We start from the raw sequence: 16,353 nt of genomic DNA on the forward strand, positions 1-16,353 counted from the left end.
GTTCTATCATTACCGATAATGGTTATCCGCGACCAAAATTAATTTTCCATCATCGATACACGTAACCGAAAAAATATAGATTGCTTATGGCGGTTAGCGTCACCAAAGTCGTTCCAACTAATTTTAAGGTTAACTCCTCCATCACAATTTTAATTTGGGTTAGAACTGCTACGTGCGAGCGCGCACGCGGACGCGCGCATAACCTCTGATTTTTATTGTAGAAAGTTCATGTACGAGATGATTAAGTATTCCTATTTTGACATCCCATAAACTACCCAGTACATACATTTATCACACTCTTGCTCATAATTCACGTTTGACTGTGACTGCTTCCGACATATACCATTAAAACTGAGACAATCGCTCAAAGACGCTGAAACGCATACAAATAGCCTGTTCGTAGGATAGAAGAAAGTAGCCGCGTCGTATCCCTCTGTGATTGTTAGGGCCGCGGGCGCGTAGAAAATAAGAAAAATCGATAAATGGTAAAACAGAAGCATGCATAGAACCGACGACGACTGTATAATGCCACGGGCCCCGTTATAAATATTGCAGCCACCGATACAATGCACAATACGCGAGCTACACACGTACGAGAGATTACGAACTGACGAGTCACGCGTCACGTGAATCACCCTTAGGGAGATTTGGCTCCATTCAATGCCAGAGGGTGAAAAGTTGACGAAAAAAAGGCTCGCCGATCGAACAGAAGGGGTTGCTGCAGCCTCCCTTCGCTTCGGACCAAAGACAGTCAAGTACTCTACACAATATACAAATTTATACTGTGCCGCGAACAAAATCTTTCGCGTTAATTTCGGTATATTCGGTATAATTAAGCGTACGCGTATAATTGTTATATGAACTATTAAAAATGCAACACATTTTTTTATATTCGTACTACGATTAAAGGTTTTAGCATTTTTCAGTGGATAGATTAAATTCTTTTCTTTTATTTCTTTTTTTTTCTTTTGCACCTAATATCATTTTCGATGAAAGCTCGAATTTTCATTTAACGTTTACAGTATTTTCCAACGAGAGCTTGAACTTTTATTTCGTGTTTAGTACTTTCCAACGAGAGAGCTTGAATTTTTATTCTACGTTCGGTATCTTTCGATAGGAGTGCACGTTTTTGTTTCGTTGCGTTGAAACGTTTTTCATAAAGTTATTTAATGGATACATTGTGTAAAGAATTAGGGTATAATCGAGCTAATATCGTTAGTCAAATTTCCCAAGTTACAAATTGTCGGTATAATTAGTGTCAATGCTAATAAATTTCAAAGAAGCGTTTAATAATTACCAACGGTTCGGTTCACAGTTTAGTTTAGCAAGTGAAACGAATTATTACATCGAATTTATTACAATAGTATCAATAAGAATAAAGAAATCTACGAATAATATCCAAAATTGATATCAGCTACTAAATTACCGTGCAAGAGGGTTCACCTGTAGGACTTAATTATCTTCGATTATCGTTTAAAATGTAGAAACAGGCCAATTAATTTACAAAGCTATTTACACGTTGTTATAAATTAAGCTATTTTCGAGAATAAATATCGATTTACCTTTAAAGGAGATGTTTGGATCAAGGTGGAAAGTCGCAATAACTCGTTTCAGCTTCAGTGCACTATAAAATACTATAAATACATATAGTGAACATCCTGTTTGTGCAGTCACGTGATGTAAGGTAACAAAGAAATAACTTCACGGTACAAAAACCATAATATTCATTTCACCGTCGATACTTCAGCGAGTTAGCGTGCGCCAAACCATTTTCTCTTTGTAATTTCTGTTATCGACGAACCGTGGCTCTATTCGTCTAATTATCGCGATCGCAAACGCGGTGCCATACGCTGCAACCAACTAACCTATCACGCGAATGTAATTAATATATCCAATTTCTTTCAATTTTTGATTATGAAAACATGAAAAATGAAGTACCACGTGTTACGCAATCAATACATTCACGTATTTCTTTTTCTCCTTTTTTTCTCTTGTTCTTCATATTAATTCTTTCACGATATAATTAAATGACGAAGAATTGAAAATGAATGATCCAGAGAACGATTGCCTCGTTATCTCTAAAAATTCTTGAATTTTTTGGTATCAGATGTAAAAAAATATATGGCGCTAATTTTCTTTCTTTTTTTTTTGTAGGACAAATATTAATAATCGAGGATCTATGCAACATTTTTTAACTCGACTATTTTCTTTGAAATCTTTCGGTGCCGTATCTCTGAAATTTATCACAGAGAGAAATCTGCTTTCGTTTCTTTGTTTATTTCTAATTCGAATGCACAGTCGCGTAATTCGAAATGACAAAATTCCTTGCCGTAACGATCATTCGTTTCGCGTATATAATAAAAATGCAACATCCACCGAGATTTAATTATTCAACGAGATTTATCATTTTTACCATTCCAAACAAAACACAAAATTATCAAGAGCGCGGCGGTATCGAGCGACCCGTTTCCAGTTTCTTTAGTTACCGAGCACACTACCTTGCAGTTCTATTTACTGTTACCATTCGCAGGGTGAGTGAAAGCTAACGCAAAAACGAACGAATCTCCATAGAATTTACGATACAAAAGCAGGCGAATTAAAAAAGATTAGAAGAAACGGGTTAATTCGAGAGAAAAAGATCAAAATCCAAGGCTACATATTACGAAATACACTTTTATTTTCGTGACGTATCCTTCTACTAATTTTTCTTTGCGTTTGACGTTTCTCGATTTTATTACCGTTCATTTATGTATTTTTTCTTTTTTTTGGGGGGGGGGGGAAATTCGAGAGTTCAAGAATTTGCGACGCGCGCATAATACGCGAAAATGTGGAAAACACCAATGCAGAATAATATTTATTACGACGTATGATTCATGAAAAAAGATTTCTATTTAGGTTCCCTTTCGTAGAAATATGCATAAACATTCTATCTATCGTATCGGAGATTCTGACTTTTTTACGAATAGTATCGGTGAGACACAGAGTCGGAGAAGGGAGTCGGACGTGTTTGACGAAGGTTTTTTTTTGTTTGACGAACATGGCAAATACGCGCATGAAATTGTCTTTTCATTCACGTGGACTACAAATAATTGCTGTTACGTACTTCCTACTTTGCACACCTGAACGGACGCTTTGAAACCCAATATATCCAAGGAAACCGCCTCACGCATCCGTGCAGAGAGGATTTTCCATTCAATTTCACTCACTGAATAAGTCTGCGGTTTATCGAATAGGATAAAGACGAAAGATATTACCCTTGTACGTCACAATATGGTCGTTCCTTCCAGACAACGTTGCACGAGAAATTATAACTTCATTCTTTTGTCACACGCTATGCCTAGCATTTATTAGAACAGGGCTGGTCAAATTTTCATGGGCAAAGATGCATTTTCGAAAAATTTAAATCCGAAGATTACTATTTTGTACTACATTACTATAAATTGTACTAAAATTAAAATCACTATTACTCTACGCTAAGATTATGCATTTGTTTTGACGTTTCAAGGTTACCAACTGACCCGCAGATGTAAGACAAGAAAGAAATAGAACTATTAAGCGTAGACGTATATTTCCCTATAAAATCCTCTATAAAATAAAACTTACAATTTCCTATCCAATTCTTTCTCTGTAAACAGAATATTTTCTGCTGAACTTTTTTTTTTTAGATAAAATATAAATCTCCAGTCTATAAAGCTTAAACATAGCATAATTTATTATCGATACGAATAGCGATAGAATAATCATAAATTTTGTGGAAATTTGGTTAGGTTGCTGAATGACTCACGCGACAAAAACAAAAAAGATTTGTATTTTAGAAACGATCATATGATGCTGGATAAGAATAACGAGAAACTGTATGTACAAACGTAATGGGAATAAATGTGTGTTAGTAAAAAGAAATATGTCCAATTAACACGTAAATACAGATTACTGTGAAAACGTGTGACTCATGGCGGCAAATATATTGAAAATGAACAGCGTGAAATCCGCAGCAGCTTTCCCGTTAATCAGAGGATAAATGAAAAAGCATTACTCGACCAAGTAATTTTTTAACGAGTTGCACTTTTACTGTCAGAACAGAATCCTTTCCTACATAATATGAGTTTAATGAATTGCAGTGAAACTCAATCTTTAATATCCAATTTAAATAACATTATCGTCGTTTGATGTTTCTAGAGAAATAGAAAAAGAAAAGGATGTAACTTTTACAAGCGTTTAATTTCCTACATTTAAATTTGGAATACCATCAAAATCAATTGTGTTTAAGGATAAAATAACTTTTTTTTTTAACGAGACTTTTAACGATAAAATTTTATTCTACATTTTCCACTTATATTCGCACCCGTTAATTCACCAAGTTCACATACACATGTATACCAAGAAAATTTTCGAATTCGATTTTCTCGAAAACTAGGTCTTGAACAAAAAGATTTTATTTCGTACTTCCGATTCCTCTTTGCACGTAGAATCATTCTCTAGTCAATAGTATTACGTTATAAGGGACACCCTGTATTATTATATAAGTAATACTTTTGAAACAATGCCAATTACAGAAATTGGTAACGGTTAGATGGTATATGGTAGTCGAGTGGAATGCTGAAAGATCGAAAGGGAGTTCACTGTGAGTTTCGTTCCACGGAAATCTTGCACCATCCGAGTTAAGGAGGGTTGAACAGGAAATCGATATTCCCACTCCTAACCGTCTACAAAGCCGATTGCCTGACAGGAAATGTCAAGTTAACAGTAACAATATCTGCAGTTACATTACTTACGCCAAATTTCTAATTGGTGTAATTAATTAATAACGTAACACTGTTGAAATAACATTTTACAAAGTATCAAAAATAAAAAGAGAAAAAATAAAGCAATATTTTCATTTAGATAAATTGTTAGATAAATCTAAATTTGATTTGAGCTAAAACGTAATTGATTTAAAATATCAAATTTTTACATTTTTGACACATCTTTGATTTTTATAACGCGAACTCTCATTAGTATAGTAATATGACAACCGAACTTTTGACCTGGTCGCTGACACGGATGCTAATCAAGAATGATGAACGTAACCGCATTAAGCGATAATATTTGATGGTGCTGCAATCATACGAGCTATTTTGAAGCAACTGATGAAGAATTAATGAAAACGTTTCAATTTCTGAATTTGGCAATGCTAAATGTCACACGAGTCGCGTGCAATGATTTGTAACGAAATTCGAATATACCAGGGATAATTGATGTCGATTAAAGTTAAATTACATTTCCTGAATAGTTTTATCAAAGCGGTCGATACATACCGTAATCGATAACTCTCGATATAATTTTGGATGGAAAAATCCATAAAAGAATTTTTTAAATAAATTCACTAAAAATGTAAGGCTCTAATCATAGCACAAGTTTTACATTTTCTCTAAATTAGACGTACTTACAATGTGTTAAGAAAATTCATAAATGTATAACGAAGAATTCTTTAAAAACTGTAATAACTTTGCTCAGCGATAAGAAATAACGAATGTAGTAATTCAGTGCACTAACTATGAATATAATGCATTAATAGCGAAAATTATCATTCTGGCCATTGAAATAAATACGTACTTGGCCTATTATTTCCCCCACGCGCTTTCCTAGTCGCCATACCCATGAAACAACTCGACACGTAGGCACATTTCGCTCTATTTCAGCGAAATTAGCGACACCTGTTGTTGCATTCGCTTGCTGATAACTCATTCCATAATTTCCGAAAGTAATCTACCTTATCGAACTTTACCGTTCTACTTTATCGATATCGAGAAACAAAACCACATTACCTACAGGATTTTGCGCGAAATTAAAAAAATAGAGGATACAAGATGAGAACGATGAACTCTATGTGTACATCGTCTAAGAAGAGGCCGACGCCCCCTTTTCAAGGTGAACAACTCTCATGAGAGATTACAACATTTTTCTGTAGAGATTTTTATTCATATTTTCTTCTCCCATTTCAAAGCACTAGTTTAAATAAACACTTTGTGGTTTCTTTCTAATAACGGGTTACTACGATTTTGGTGATTTTAGTCATCATAAAAAATGGTGATATTAACGCAGATATAAATTACGTATTTCCAAAGTATTTTAATATACTTATTATTCCTAGCAAATATTCTTCTGCATAAAATTATTACTATATTGTATTTGAAAGCTTTAAACCACATATTCAAATTGAAAATATTCTTCATTTATCTTATTCAACGTAAAATAATCGCGAAGAAGCAGAATGAAATATTATGTATATACAAGAAAACACAAACATGCAGAATAATAGAAAACAATTATGAAACAATATACTACTGAATGAAAAAGTTATGTCACTATCACTTACCATTGAAAAGCATTGAAGTGGTAGTAAACAAGCCCTTGACCATATAAAAATGAAGCATCTTTCCAATAGTCCCCTTTTAAGGAGTAAAATTTTTGATATGCCGACATGGCTGTTGAAATTAAAAGAAATGTAAAATATTGTAAATGAAAAGCAATAAAAACTTATCACAAACAATTAATTACCTTTACTATAATCTTCTAAAAGTAAGTGAAAATGCCCTAGTTTACAATATGTTTTAGGATCGATACTAATTCCTTTGTCTTCGTCATCGTCCTTTAATTCATCAGGATTCATTTTTGTACTATCTGCTTTTCTACGTTGCTTTTCAGCTTGTGCTTGGACTAGCATCCTTTCTAGATATTTAATCGCACGAACAACTAAAGCTTTTTTCTTTGTTTGCTCCGGTGAGTTTAATTTCAAAAACCCAAATTGTCGACTGCACACATATTGAAAAAATACATTGGTTAATTAAAAAATTATAATAAGAACCTCTTATATAAGCACAAACGACACTGCACATTATTTATTGTTGCTTTATAGTAAATTTTTAACAAAGTACACATAAACAAGTAGCTCACATTAATACTTTCGTTTATATAACGTTATAAACACATTTTCATGTGTCAGCCAATATATTAGAGATTACGAACAAATACATTATGAATTATAAAAACACAATGACATTTTAATCATATTTGTTGTATTCAAACGCATGGAAAAGGATGTCAGTGGGGAACAAAGCGCTTACAAATGAACCGATCAAATTACGCGCCTATTCTGTCAAACAAACTTTTAGGTTATATTTTGATAGAAGAGCGAGGAAACTACGATTGATATAAAGCAAAGTAAGAGGTCAAAATGAGTTTTATTAGAATAGATTTTATTCACTTCAAAATCACCTGTCTAATTCAGATAATATCTGTAATTCTTGAGGGGTCAAGTTGATATCGTCAGTATCCTGGGCCATTTTCGTGCTCGGTAAATATACTCATTAAAAACAGAAAGGACACATGTTTGCACTTAGAACGGGCCGCTTTCTACGAAAATCCGAGAGTTTTCGCAGTTTATACTCTCGACACCTCGTCACCTCATCGGGACGATAAGTTTTTAAAAGCGGCGATCAGGTTAAATCAGGATGGCGAATCACGCGACAGAAGGCCATTATCATGGTTCACGTCGACATGTAATTCCGGTACCAAAGAACATTATTCTCCTAAACGTCTCAAAAGCGCGCGAAAAGTTAAACAATTTGACCTATATATTCTGATGCATATGGAAACTTGTTTAATTCTCAACTTGTTAACCATAAAATATAATTCGAGTTTATCAAGTCATTGATATTGCGAGACCGCAAATTTTTATGCAAATGCATATTTCTGAAAATATAATTAAAAAAGAAAATCGTACTAGAAAATTATTTTACCTTTATAGAAAGCACTATATTTTGGATATTTTATACTTTTTTTCGTGTTATGTGCATTCTGCGCAAATTTATGCCTTCAAGTTTTCTATAAATGTATAAAAATCCACAATACAATAATAAATTTAATTTATTATAATGAATATATAAAGGTTAGGAACCAAACCTAACAAGAAATAAGTAATGAATAATAAATTGATCGAACTTTTATTATTTGTAAAATCTGATAAAATCTACTACTTAGATTTTCGATTTTTCTAAGAAATCACTCTAAGATTCGAATAATTAAAAAAATTATTTTAGATTAAAATTATTCTAATTAATATTATTTATCTTTTTAATCCTTAATCCTTTAATTCACAATATGGCATATCAATTCATACATTTTTATATTATTAAAATATCAAATATTATAGACGGTTACTTCGTGATTTCGCTGTTTTAACGTCTTCGTCACTTTTTGAACTCGAACGATCGTTGCAGAGTACCAGAAATTTTGTCACATTGATCTAAGCTCAAAGGCATTAATTTTATTTAAATACTTCGGTAAACGAAGAAATTAGGTGAGCCTTGCATATGTAAATACTAACCGCTATGAAATATTATGTAATTTAAGGACACATCTGAAATATATCATGTCCAAAGTGTACAAGAAAAAAATCAAGTCAGGAGCAACAAAATTATTTAAACGGTAGACAGTTCTCGTTTTTCACTGTATTTCGAAATGTTTTGTTTCTATTTTTGATATTCTACCTACACGTTGTATGATATAACGTGTTGATTCGAAATAAGTAATAATTTATCGTTCATTGACATTCATTATTGCAATTTTTGAATAATGCAGTCATCGATATATTTTTATTCTGACGAATAGTCGAAGAAAGACTAATAGTGTTATTTAAAGACGTGAAAATAGCGTTCATACATAGTTATTTGCGTAGTAATTTGTAAAATAAAGTGATATCAAGGATATCTAGCAATATAAAGAAGGAATATAATAATTGACAAAAAATAATATTTTTAAATAAAAAAAATCATGTATATTAAAAAGTTTACAATAGTCCATGTATTTTAAAATTGCTATATTGTAGTGAGAAATTTATACTGATATATTTTTTCAGTGTGAAGATGAATCTTCCAGTAACAAAGAAAAATAAAGATGATGCGAACAAAGGAGAATGTAGCTTAGATATTTCAAAGGAAACAAAAAGCATAATAGATAAAATCTTAGGAGATGTGAGCAAAAAATCTGCCACCAAACAAATCATTATCGGTACAACGTCAGGATGGTGGGTGTTATAGATATATCAAAAATGTATCAAAACTTCTCAACTTCATTATATATCTAAGTTATTTACAGTTAAAATTAAAAAAAGATAATAACTGAAGAAAGATAATTTTAAATATCTAGAATACTTTTTGTTCGATATAATTACATGCAAAGAAAAAGCTCAATAACAAAAGTATCTAACTTTATATAAATACTTTGTATAGGTTGACTGGTTTTGTAACAATGAAAGTTGGAAAAATTGCTGCATGTGCAGTTGGTGGTGGAATTATAATATTACAGATTGCAGCACATCAAGGATACATCAAAATTAATTGGGATAAAATTCAAAAGAAAGCTGAGAAACTATCAGATAAAGTAGAAGAGAAGGTAACAGGTGAAGGGCCAAGACTTATGGACAAGGTAAAATTCCTAATATATATATTACAATTTTTATAGGTTCAAAATATTTAATATGTCACTATATATAAATATAATGTTAATATTATTTATAGGTAGGAACATGGTGTCGATACAATTCACTTGTGGCAACAAGCTTCATTGGTGGTTTCATTATTGGTTTAGCATCCTGAATGTGAAGCTATTAGTCGTGTACAGAAACATAAACGAACATTATTTATTACTTACAATATTGACATTGTATATTAGATATTATTTCTATCATTTTCACCATGATCATTGGTATTTAAAAACCAAAGAAACACCTATTATTATTTAAATTAGTAAGATTGTTTAAATCTTAAAAGGCTATTTTTATTTCAATTTTTTAATATATAAGTTTATTATAGCATGGATTTTTGTAGCATTGTATTTCATGTATATGTAATTATAATCTAACACTTCTGAGATAATGTGCATGCATTAAGAAGTTTTTACACATTTTCTAACCATTATATTTTAATTATTGATTATTCAAGCATATATGCAAATTTATGCATTAACTCTTGTGAAAAAAAATAGCAAACATATCATAGCAAATACATTGTAAAGAGTTAGTTATATCGAACAATAAATACAATAATTTAAATTTGATTAATTGGAATTTTATTTTCTTTTCGTATATATCATGAAAAAATTTTTGTTTTGGAAGTTGAAATATCAATACTTTGTACAAATTTATATATAACATTCTATAAATATGTTATTAATTGTTTAAAAATTAAATAAATTATATTAGTAACAAATTCTATTGTTTCAGGTCGAGAGATACGTTGATAGAAAGCTAGACAAAGCTGAACAATTATTGAAAAATGGTGAATCTCATACACGCCGTTGGTACCACTCTATAACTGGTGATACCTCCTTTAAACCTACAGAATTTCACTTTTTCCTTGCATCTTTTGTAGCTGGTTTAGCATTTGGTTTTGCAACTGGCAAGTAGATTTAAGTATGCTGTATTCTGAATGCATATAAAAAATTCAGATGTTTACATTTCAAGAACAATATATAAAACTTCATAAAAATATATGTGGTAAGATATAAAACCGGAACTTATGTTTTGAAAATGCTAATAATTAAGCACACCTAACAGTACATAATATAATGAAATTTTACTTCTTTATATTTATAACTTAATAACATTTTTTTAATACTTTACTAATTTATGTTACTAATTTAACATTAATAACATATATTTTTTATTAATACTACATTTGCCATTTTGTAACATGTAGATTAATTTTTCATTAGTTAAGTGATAATATAGATACTATAAAATGTGTTGAAATAAATACTAAAATTCGTTTTGCATTCAGAATGTAGCAAAAATAGTGCAGTAATTTTAGGAAGTATATTTATAAAGCATAGAAATTAATATAATCTTATATTAACAATATTAACAAATGGTATAACTTTTTTGTACCATTTTTCTATATTTAATTAGATCTGTGAAATATATTCATATAATTTCGAACTCTCACAAAATTTTTTTATAAAAATATTGTTATTTAATTTATTAGTTAAATAGTATTATTTAATTAGTATCTTATCAAAAATACAAAATGGACACAGTAGTATGAAATAAAAGACACTGTTAAAATAGAGTACTATAAACAAATTTTCCCTCAAATAATGTGTTCTGTCTTACATATAACTATAAGTTATATGGTTTTGAATAAGATGATATAGTATTTTATAATATTTTTCCGTAACATTTTTTGCGTAAGATTTTTAATGAATTCACTCAAGTATTTTATGGCATGAAAAGATATAAATGAAATAAATTATGTAATACTGCCATGCTCTTAACTATTGTATTTGTAAAGATTATGTATAGATCAACGTGTATGTATATATGTATATATAAGATGTAATGCTTGCTTTGTTACAAAATATTACAACAGTAAGTGCGAAGTTTTTAATTGTAACCGTTGAATGTAATTATTGCATTATAAGATAACTGAAACTGTTTTATACCAAGGATTTTATTGTGCTATGCTATGACAGCGCTTGCTATTTTCATTCTATTTTCTCAATACTATATATATAATTATGTATATATGATTATTTTAATCATTAGTAAATGAGTCAAACAAATATAAATATTTAAAATGATCGTTATACGATCGTAAGATTTCGCGTACCTTTTGTAGCCTCTGAAATATTATTTTGTAACACATTAAGTTTCACATCCTATATATGCAAGATAAAGGCAAGAAGATATATTAACATATATCTTTGTAGCTTATGATTAATCGAAAGTACTTAGGATGAATATTATTCTGTGTGCTATATAAGTCACTTATAAATAAAACTAAATTATAATAAAATTGTAATTATATAAAAGAATAATAGTATTTACTTCTTATTTTAAAATCTCTTAAGGCACTGCATAATAATAGTCCTTAATCGTCTCCTAATCTTTTGATCACCGTTACAAAATATATGTGTCGAATTATCCCCTATTTGAATCAAAGTATCTTCATCTTGCTGTAAACATGAACAATAAAATAAGAATAAGTAAAAGAAAATTTTATATTTTAAGGAGGAAGTATTTAATAAATTCTTACTAAATGAATACTGGTTGCAGTTGGACTATGTTGTAACTTGGCTCCTTGAATACCTTCTTGATTAAGCTTTTGAAGGAGTTCTTGTGGATCCAAATTGCCATACTCATGTTTTCTTTCTTTAAGAACTTCTTCCTTAATTGGTGCAGGTGAACTAGAAGACGCTTTACGTTTTCCACTAGGTCTATCTTCAATGCTCTAATAACAAAGTTTGTGGTCAATGAAACATGTTTTTCAATTATATACTTATTAAATTTCATTTTAATAATACATACTTTTATTGTGTATACGTTATCCTTAACTTCCAGTTCACCAGTAACAGAGGCAAGACTTAAACCAGGACGAATTTCATTAGGAATTATATTTCCAGCTAATTCAGGCTCAATAAACACCCGTCCTTTCTTTCTTTTTAAAGGCAATTTTATAACTTCACCTCTTTTGAAAGTGATTAAAGGTTTTTCCTTAAATGTAAAATAAGTTAATAATTAAATGAAATAATCTACATATAACACATCATTAAAAAAATACACTTACCCCTACAGGTTCTATAACAAGATCTGTTCTATGTGGAGCAGTTATTGGTGGTTGTGTATAACACTCAGGTATAACTAAATGTTCTGGTTTCAAATCCCTAATTAATTTATTAGCTTGAGTAAAATTAAGAGATGTGTCAATTGGACAATGCACTGCTTTCATAGCTAATGGTTGAAATGGTGCCAAAGCATCTAAATATGGAAAATCTGGTTCTGAAATGATAATTATTGTCTATAAAATTTTTTACAAATCACGTCATAATAATAATCATATATATATATATGACGAATAATGTATTGCAATATATTATAAATTATATTTAATATAATATATAACAATAAATATACCTGTGAAAATTATGGTATGTTGTGGATTATTACCCCATAACTGAACAAAATGAACTGCATCTCCAAATCTAAGACTGGGATGACCACAAAAGACAACACAAGGTTGTCTATAATCAGAACTAAAACCTTCAGCATATATAGATGTAAAATGTTTTAATCTGGCATTTTTAACAAGAAAAGCATGTGGAAATGGTTCCTCAGGAAGATAAACTTTATTTTGTTTATTTGTTGACAACCTGCAATAATTTTAAAATAAATAATTTAAATAGTCCTGATACTTATTTATTTAATTTAAAACATACCATTCAGCTAAAATATTTGAATATGCTAAAGATGTTTCAGCTACTGGTGATATAAAAAATAAAGGAACTTGTGAAAAACCAGACTTATCCAAATGAGTACTAAGGCATTCAAATAAATCATATACAACTCCAGATGGATAACACGGTATTAAAACACATCCGCCAGTTCTGAGTGTTATAGCTACAAAGTTGAATTTCAACATACAATATACTAAATTATTTAAATGTTAAATAAAGTATATACAATATAATAAAATTCTACCTACCAACAGTCATACACAGTTCTCCAAGCATAGTATCTGGATTTGCAGTAGGTGTTTGAGTTAAACCAGTTAATATTAACATATTAGCATGTTTCAAAGTAGCTTGTTCCATAGGCCGAGGATGTGTTGTCAATGTTGAGGATCCACTTACAAATGCAACCTTTTCATGGTCACATGAAATTAACCAATTACTGCTACCCAAACAATATCCGGAGCTTATAGGAGTGACTGTTAATGCACCATATATATCCTATGAGAAGTAAAGGATTTATAAATAACATTAAATTATATAAATATTCTTATTAACATTATGCTAACTTGCCAATTTTTGATCATATCCAACTGTTTGGATATATGATAAAGAAGTATTAACTGCTGATATCGAATATATATGTTTCCAAGATTTTGGCTTAAGAGCATCAGCTAATGGAGGAGGTAATACATGTAACATTTCCTTCCAATGTTTGGCTAATGTAGCTTTCGGAGTTTGTTCAATGAATTCTACTAGTTCCTCCATAAAGAATCGTCCAATTTGTAATGTTGGTTCCGTAGCATAAATAATGCCTTTGAAACCAGTGTCCTCTGTTATAAATGGCAGAGCCAACATACAAGTATAATTTGATATCAAAATGGCATCAATTTCTGAAAAGTCTACTATTTTCTCCAAAGGTGGAGAAAATTCAGGGGTCGAATCTACAAATACTCTGCCGCAACATTCTTTTAGTTCCTACAAGATTGAATGTATAATACATATTATTATATATTATATATGAAGTATAAAATTTTAAAAAATATGTGATTATATGCAAACCCCTTCTATTTGCCAATCTTGATGATTATCACGTGGAAGCCACAAAGGTAAAGAATTAAATTTGGTGCTGGGAACCATAGGCATTGGCATGAAATGTAGTACAGATTGCATATTTAAGCCGCAATCTAACATTAAAGTAATTCCTTTGAAACTTAGAACCAAACATGGTTTTGTTGGTTCACTCGATAAACAATACTATAAATATAATGAATATATTTTAAATGCATCTATTATAAAAACACATCTAATTAATAAAAATTAATAGATATAATATTTGAATAGTTTTAATTAGGTTGAGAAATATTTATAACTAAAACATTTGGGAAAAGATTAGTAAAAATAATCTTCATAAATTAAATTTAATCTTCATAAATATGCTATTATATTAAAATATTAAAATAATTATAATTACCAGTTTCATCTTAAATGTTATATTTTATGATATCGATACAAATATGAACAAGTATGTTTTGATCCGGCATATATATTAAGAACATAACCACTAATGTAATGTATTTGCTAATTCAAGCAAACTTGTATAATTTTTCCATTTAATAATACTGCAATAGATTACATTTATTTGTGTAGAATATACAATATATATTGTAACATAGAATTACAGAGAAATAAGATCTAAAGCGTAAAAGCACTCTTCTAAATTTAATTAAAGAAATGGCCGAGGTTATTGTATTATTTAATGGTTATTCTACAAAACTTGGCAATGAAATAATGAAAGCCAATTGTTCTTGTACATTAATAAAGGCATCGAAGAATATTATCGTTGATACTATGACAGCTTGGGACCGAGAAAAAATAATACAAGGTGTTACTGTTTATCTGACGTTTCCAAATTTTGTCGAAGCACTTAAAAGAAAATTTTATTTCAGCACTTTTTAAACATAATATTACACCTGAAAAAATTGATTATGTCGTATGCACTCATAGTCATGCCGATCATATAGGAAATAATAATCTTTTCGTAAATGCGGAACATATAATTGGAACTTGTGTTCACCGTGGTGAACTATTTTTCAATAAAAATTTTAAAGACGGTGATGTTTTTAGAACATATTTTACAATAAACTTATATCAATAATGTAAAATTAATAAATAAAAATTATAATTACTAAAATATATTACACAGGATATAAAATTTGCCCAGAAGTTAAAGTTATAGCAACCCCTGGACATACACCGGATGATGTTACAGTTTTAGTTGAAACTACAGTTTCTGGGAGATCTACATGTTTTGCTATTACAGGTTTTATTTTTTAAAATGAACTTCGTAGCATTATAAATGGTTTATGTACATTTCTATATTGTTATATATTTTACAGGAGATTTATTTGAAAAAAAGGAAGATATATCAGATCCATCGATTTGGAAAGAGTTAGGAACTATAGAATTACAAAAAACTCAATCACTTATGCGATCTCATGTAGTAGATTTGGCAAATCTTATAATACCTGGACATGGGCCCATGTTTGCTGTTACTGATGACATGAGAAAAATTATTAGGAGTCAAATAATTCTATAACATCATAATGTATATATGAAAATATACATTTCTGTAATTATACTCTGTATATTTTGTAACAAGAATTTTATTTATTTGTAATATTTGATTAAGTCTTACGTATACTCACATTGTTTTTACAAATACTTTATTAAACACTGTAAAGTGTAGTACATAGTAGACAGTATCAGATAGTATCACAACATTATTATATATATATTATTATATTATATTATATATATATTATTATATTATATTATATATATATATATTTGTATACATTGCAATGATTATTACATATTATTTAATTCACAAATGTTTAGAAAAAGAGCATTTAAATAGCTATGTGCTACGATCCTGCTTGTTATGCAATATCATAATAAGTCAAGTAGTATTTTGTATAATTAAAAAATAATTTACTAATTTAAATATAGGTAATTGTAGAAAGAATAGCATACACATGTTGTAGATATATTTTCTTAATATGCTGCAATTTGAGTATTCACTTTTAA

The 16,353-nt window shown here is 29.7% G+C and overlaps 4 protein-coding genes across 8 annotated transcripts in view; 2 read left to right on the forward strand and 2 right to left on the reverse strand.

Annotated features, from left to right (window-relative positions):
• LOC117209499 (histone demethylase UTY) overlaps positions 1-7,530 on the reverse strand; it is a 147,857-nt gene extending 140,327 nt beyond the window's left edge. Inside the window, exons 1-3 of the mRNA XM_033451589.1 lie at positions 7,255-7,530; positions 6,538-6,791; positions 6,356-6,464 (exon numbers count right to left, since the gene is read on the reverse strand). Of these exons, the coding sequence (XP_033307480.1) occupies positions 6,356-6,464; positions 6,538-6,791; positions 7,255-7,322 (431 nt within the window). The 5' untranslated portion in view covers positions 7,323-7,530. The remainder of the gene's footprint in view (positions 1-6,355; positions 6,465-6,537; positions 6,792-7,254) is intronic.
• Positions 3,670-15,898, forward strand: LOC117209507 (metallo-beta-lactamase domain-containing protein 1). Its single transcript, XM_033451617.1, has 5 exons — positions 3,670-3,683; positions 14,950-15,148; positions 15,213-15,377; positions 15,470-15,586; positions 15,663-15,898. Exons 2-5 carry the CDS (start codon positions 14,998-15,000, stop codon positions 15,860-15,862), a joined length of 633 nt encoding a protein of 210 aa, XP_033307508.1. The 5' UTR covers positions 3,670-3,683; positions 14,950-14,997; the 3' UTR covers positions 15,863-15,898.
• Positions 8,192-10,654, forward strand: LOC117209508 (FUN14 domain-containing protein 1). Of its 5 annotated transcripts, none has more exons than XM_033451620.1 (4): positions 8,192-8,338; positions 8,897-9,064; positions 9,270-9,465; positions 10,262-10,654. In XM_033451620.1, the coding sequence occupies exons 2-4, from the start codon at positions 8,904-8,906 to the stop codon at positions 10,442-10,444; spliced, it is 540 nt and encodes a 179-aa protein (XP_033307511.1). In that variant the 5' UTR covers positions 8,192-8,338; positions 8,897-8,903; the 3' UTR covers positions 10,445-10,654. The 5 variants fall into 5 exon arrangements, with proteins under 5 accessions (XP_033307511.1, XP_033307509.1, XP_033307514.1 ...); XM_033451618.1 differs by lacking the exon at positions 8,192-8,338 and adding an exon at positions 8,340-8,466; XM_033451623.1 differs by lacking the exons at positions 8,192-8,338; positions 10,262-10,654 and adding exons at positions 8,340-8,466; positions 9,558-10,095.
• LOC117209504 (integrator complex subunit 9) lies at positions 11,625-14,899 on the reverse strand. The gene is made up of 10 exons (XM_033451613.1): positions 14,738-14,899; positions 14,326-14,520; positions 13,837-14,241; positions 13,518-13,764; positions 13,252-13,432; positions 12,950-13,185; positions 12,603-12,814; positions 12,344-12,529; positions 12,072-12,266; positions 11,625-11,991 (listed from the first exon to the last, which is right to left on the reverse strand). Exons 1-10 carry the CDS (start codon positions 14,744-14,746, stop codon positions 11,872-11,874), a joined length of 1,986 nt encoding a protein of 661 aa, XP_033307504.1. The 5' UTR covers positions 14,747-14,899; the 3' UTR covers positions 11,625-11,871.
• Positions 15,899-16,353: the final 455 nt, after the last annotated feature.

The sequence above is a fragment of the Bombus bifarius genome, unplaced genomic scaffold, assembly GCF_011952205.1.
Source record: "Bombus bifarius isolate JDL3187 unplaced genomic scaffold, Bbif_JDL3187 scf7180000008178, whole genome shotgun sequence".
Lineage (NCBI taxonomy): Eukaryota > Metazoa > Arthropoda > Insecta > Hymenoptera > Apidae > Bombus > Bombus bifarius.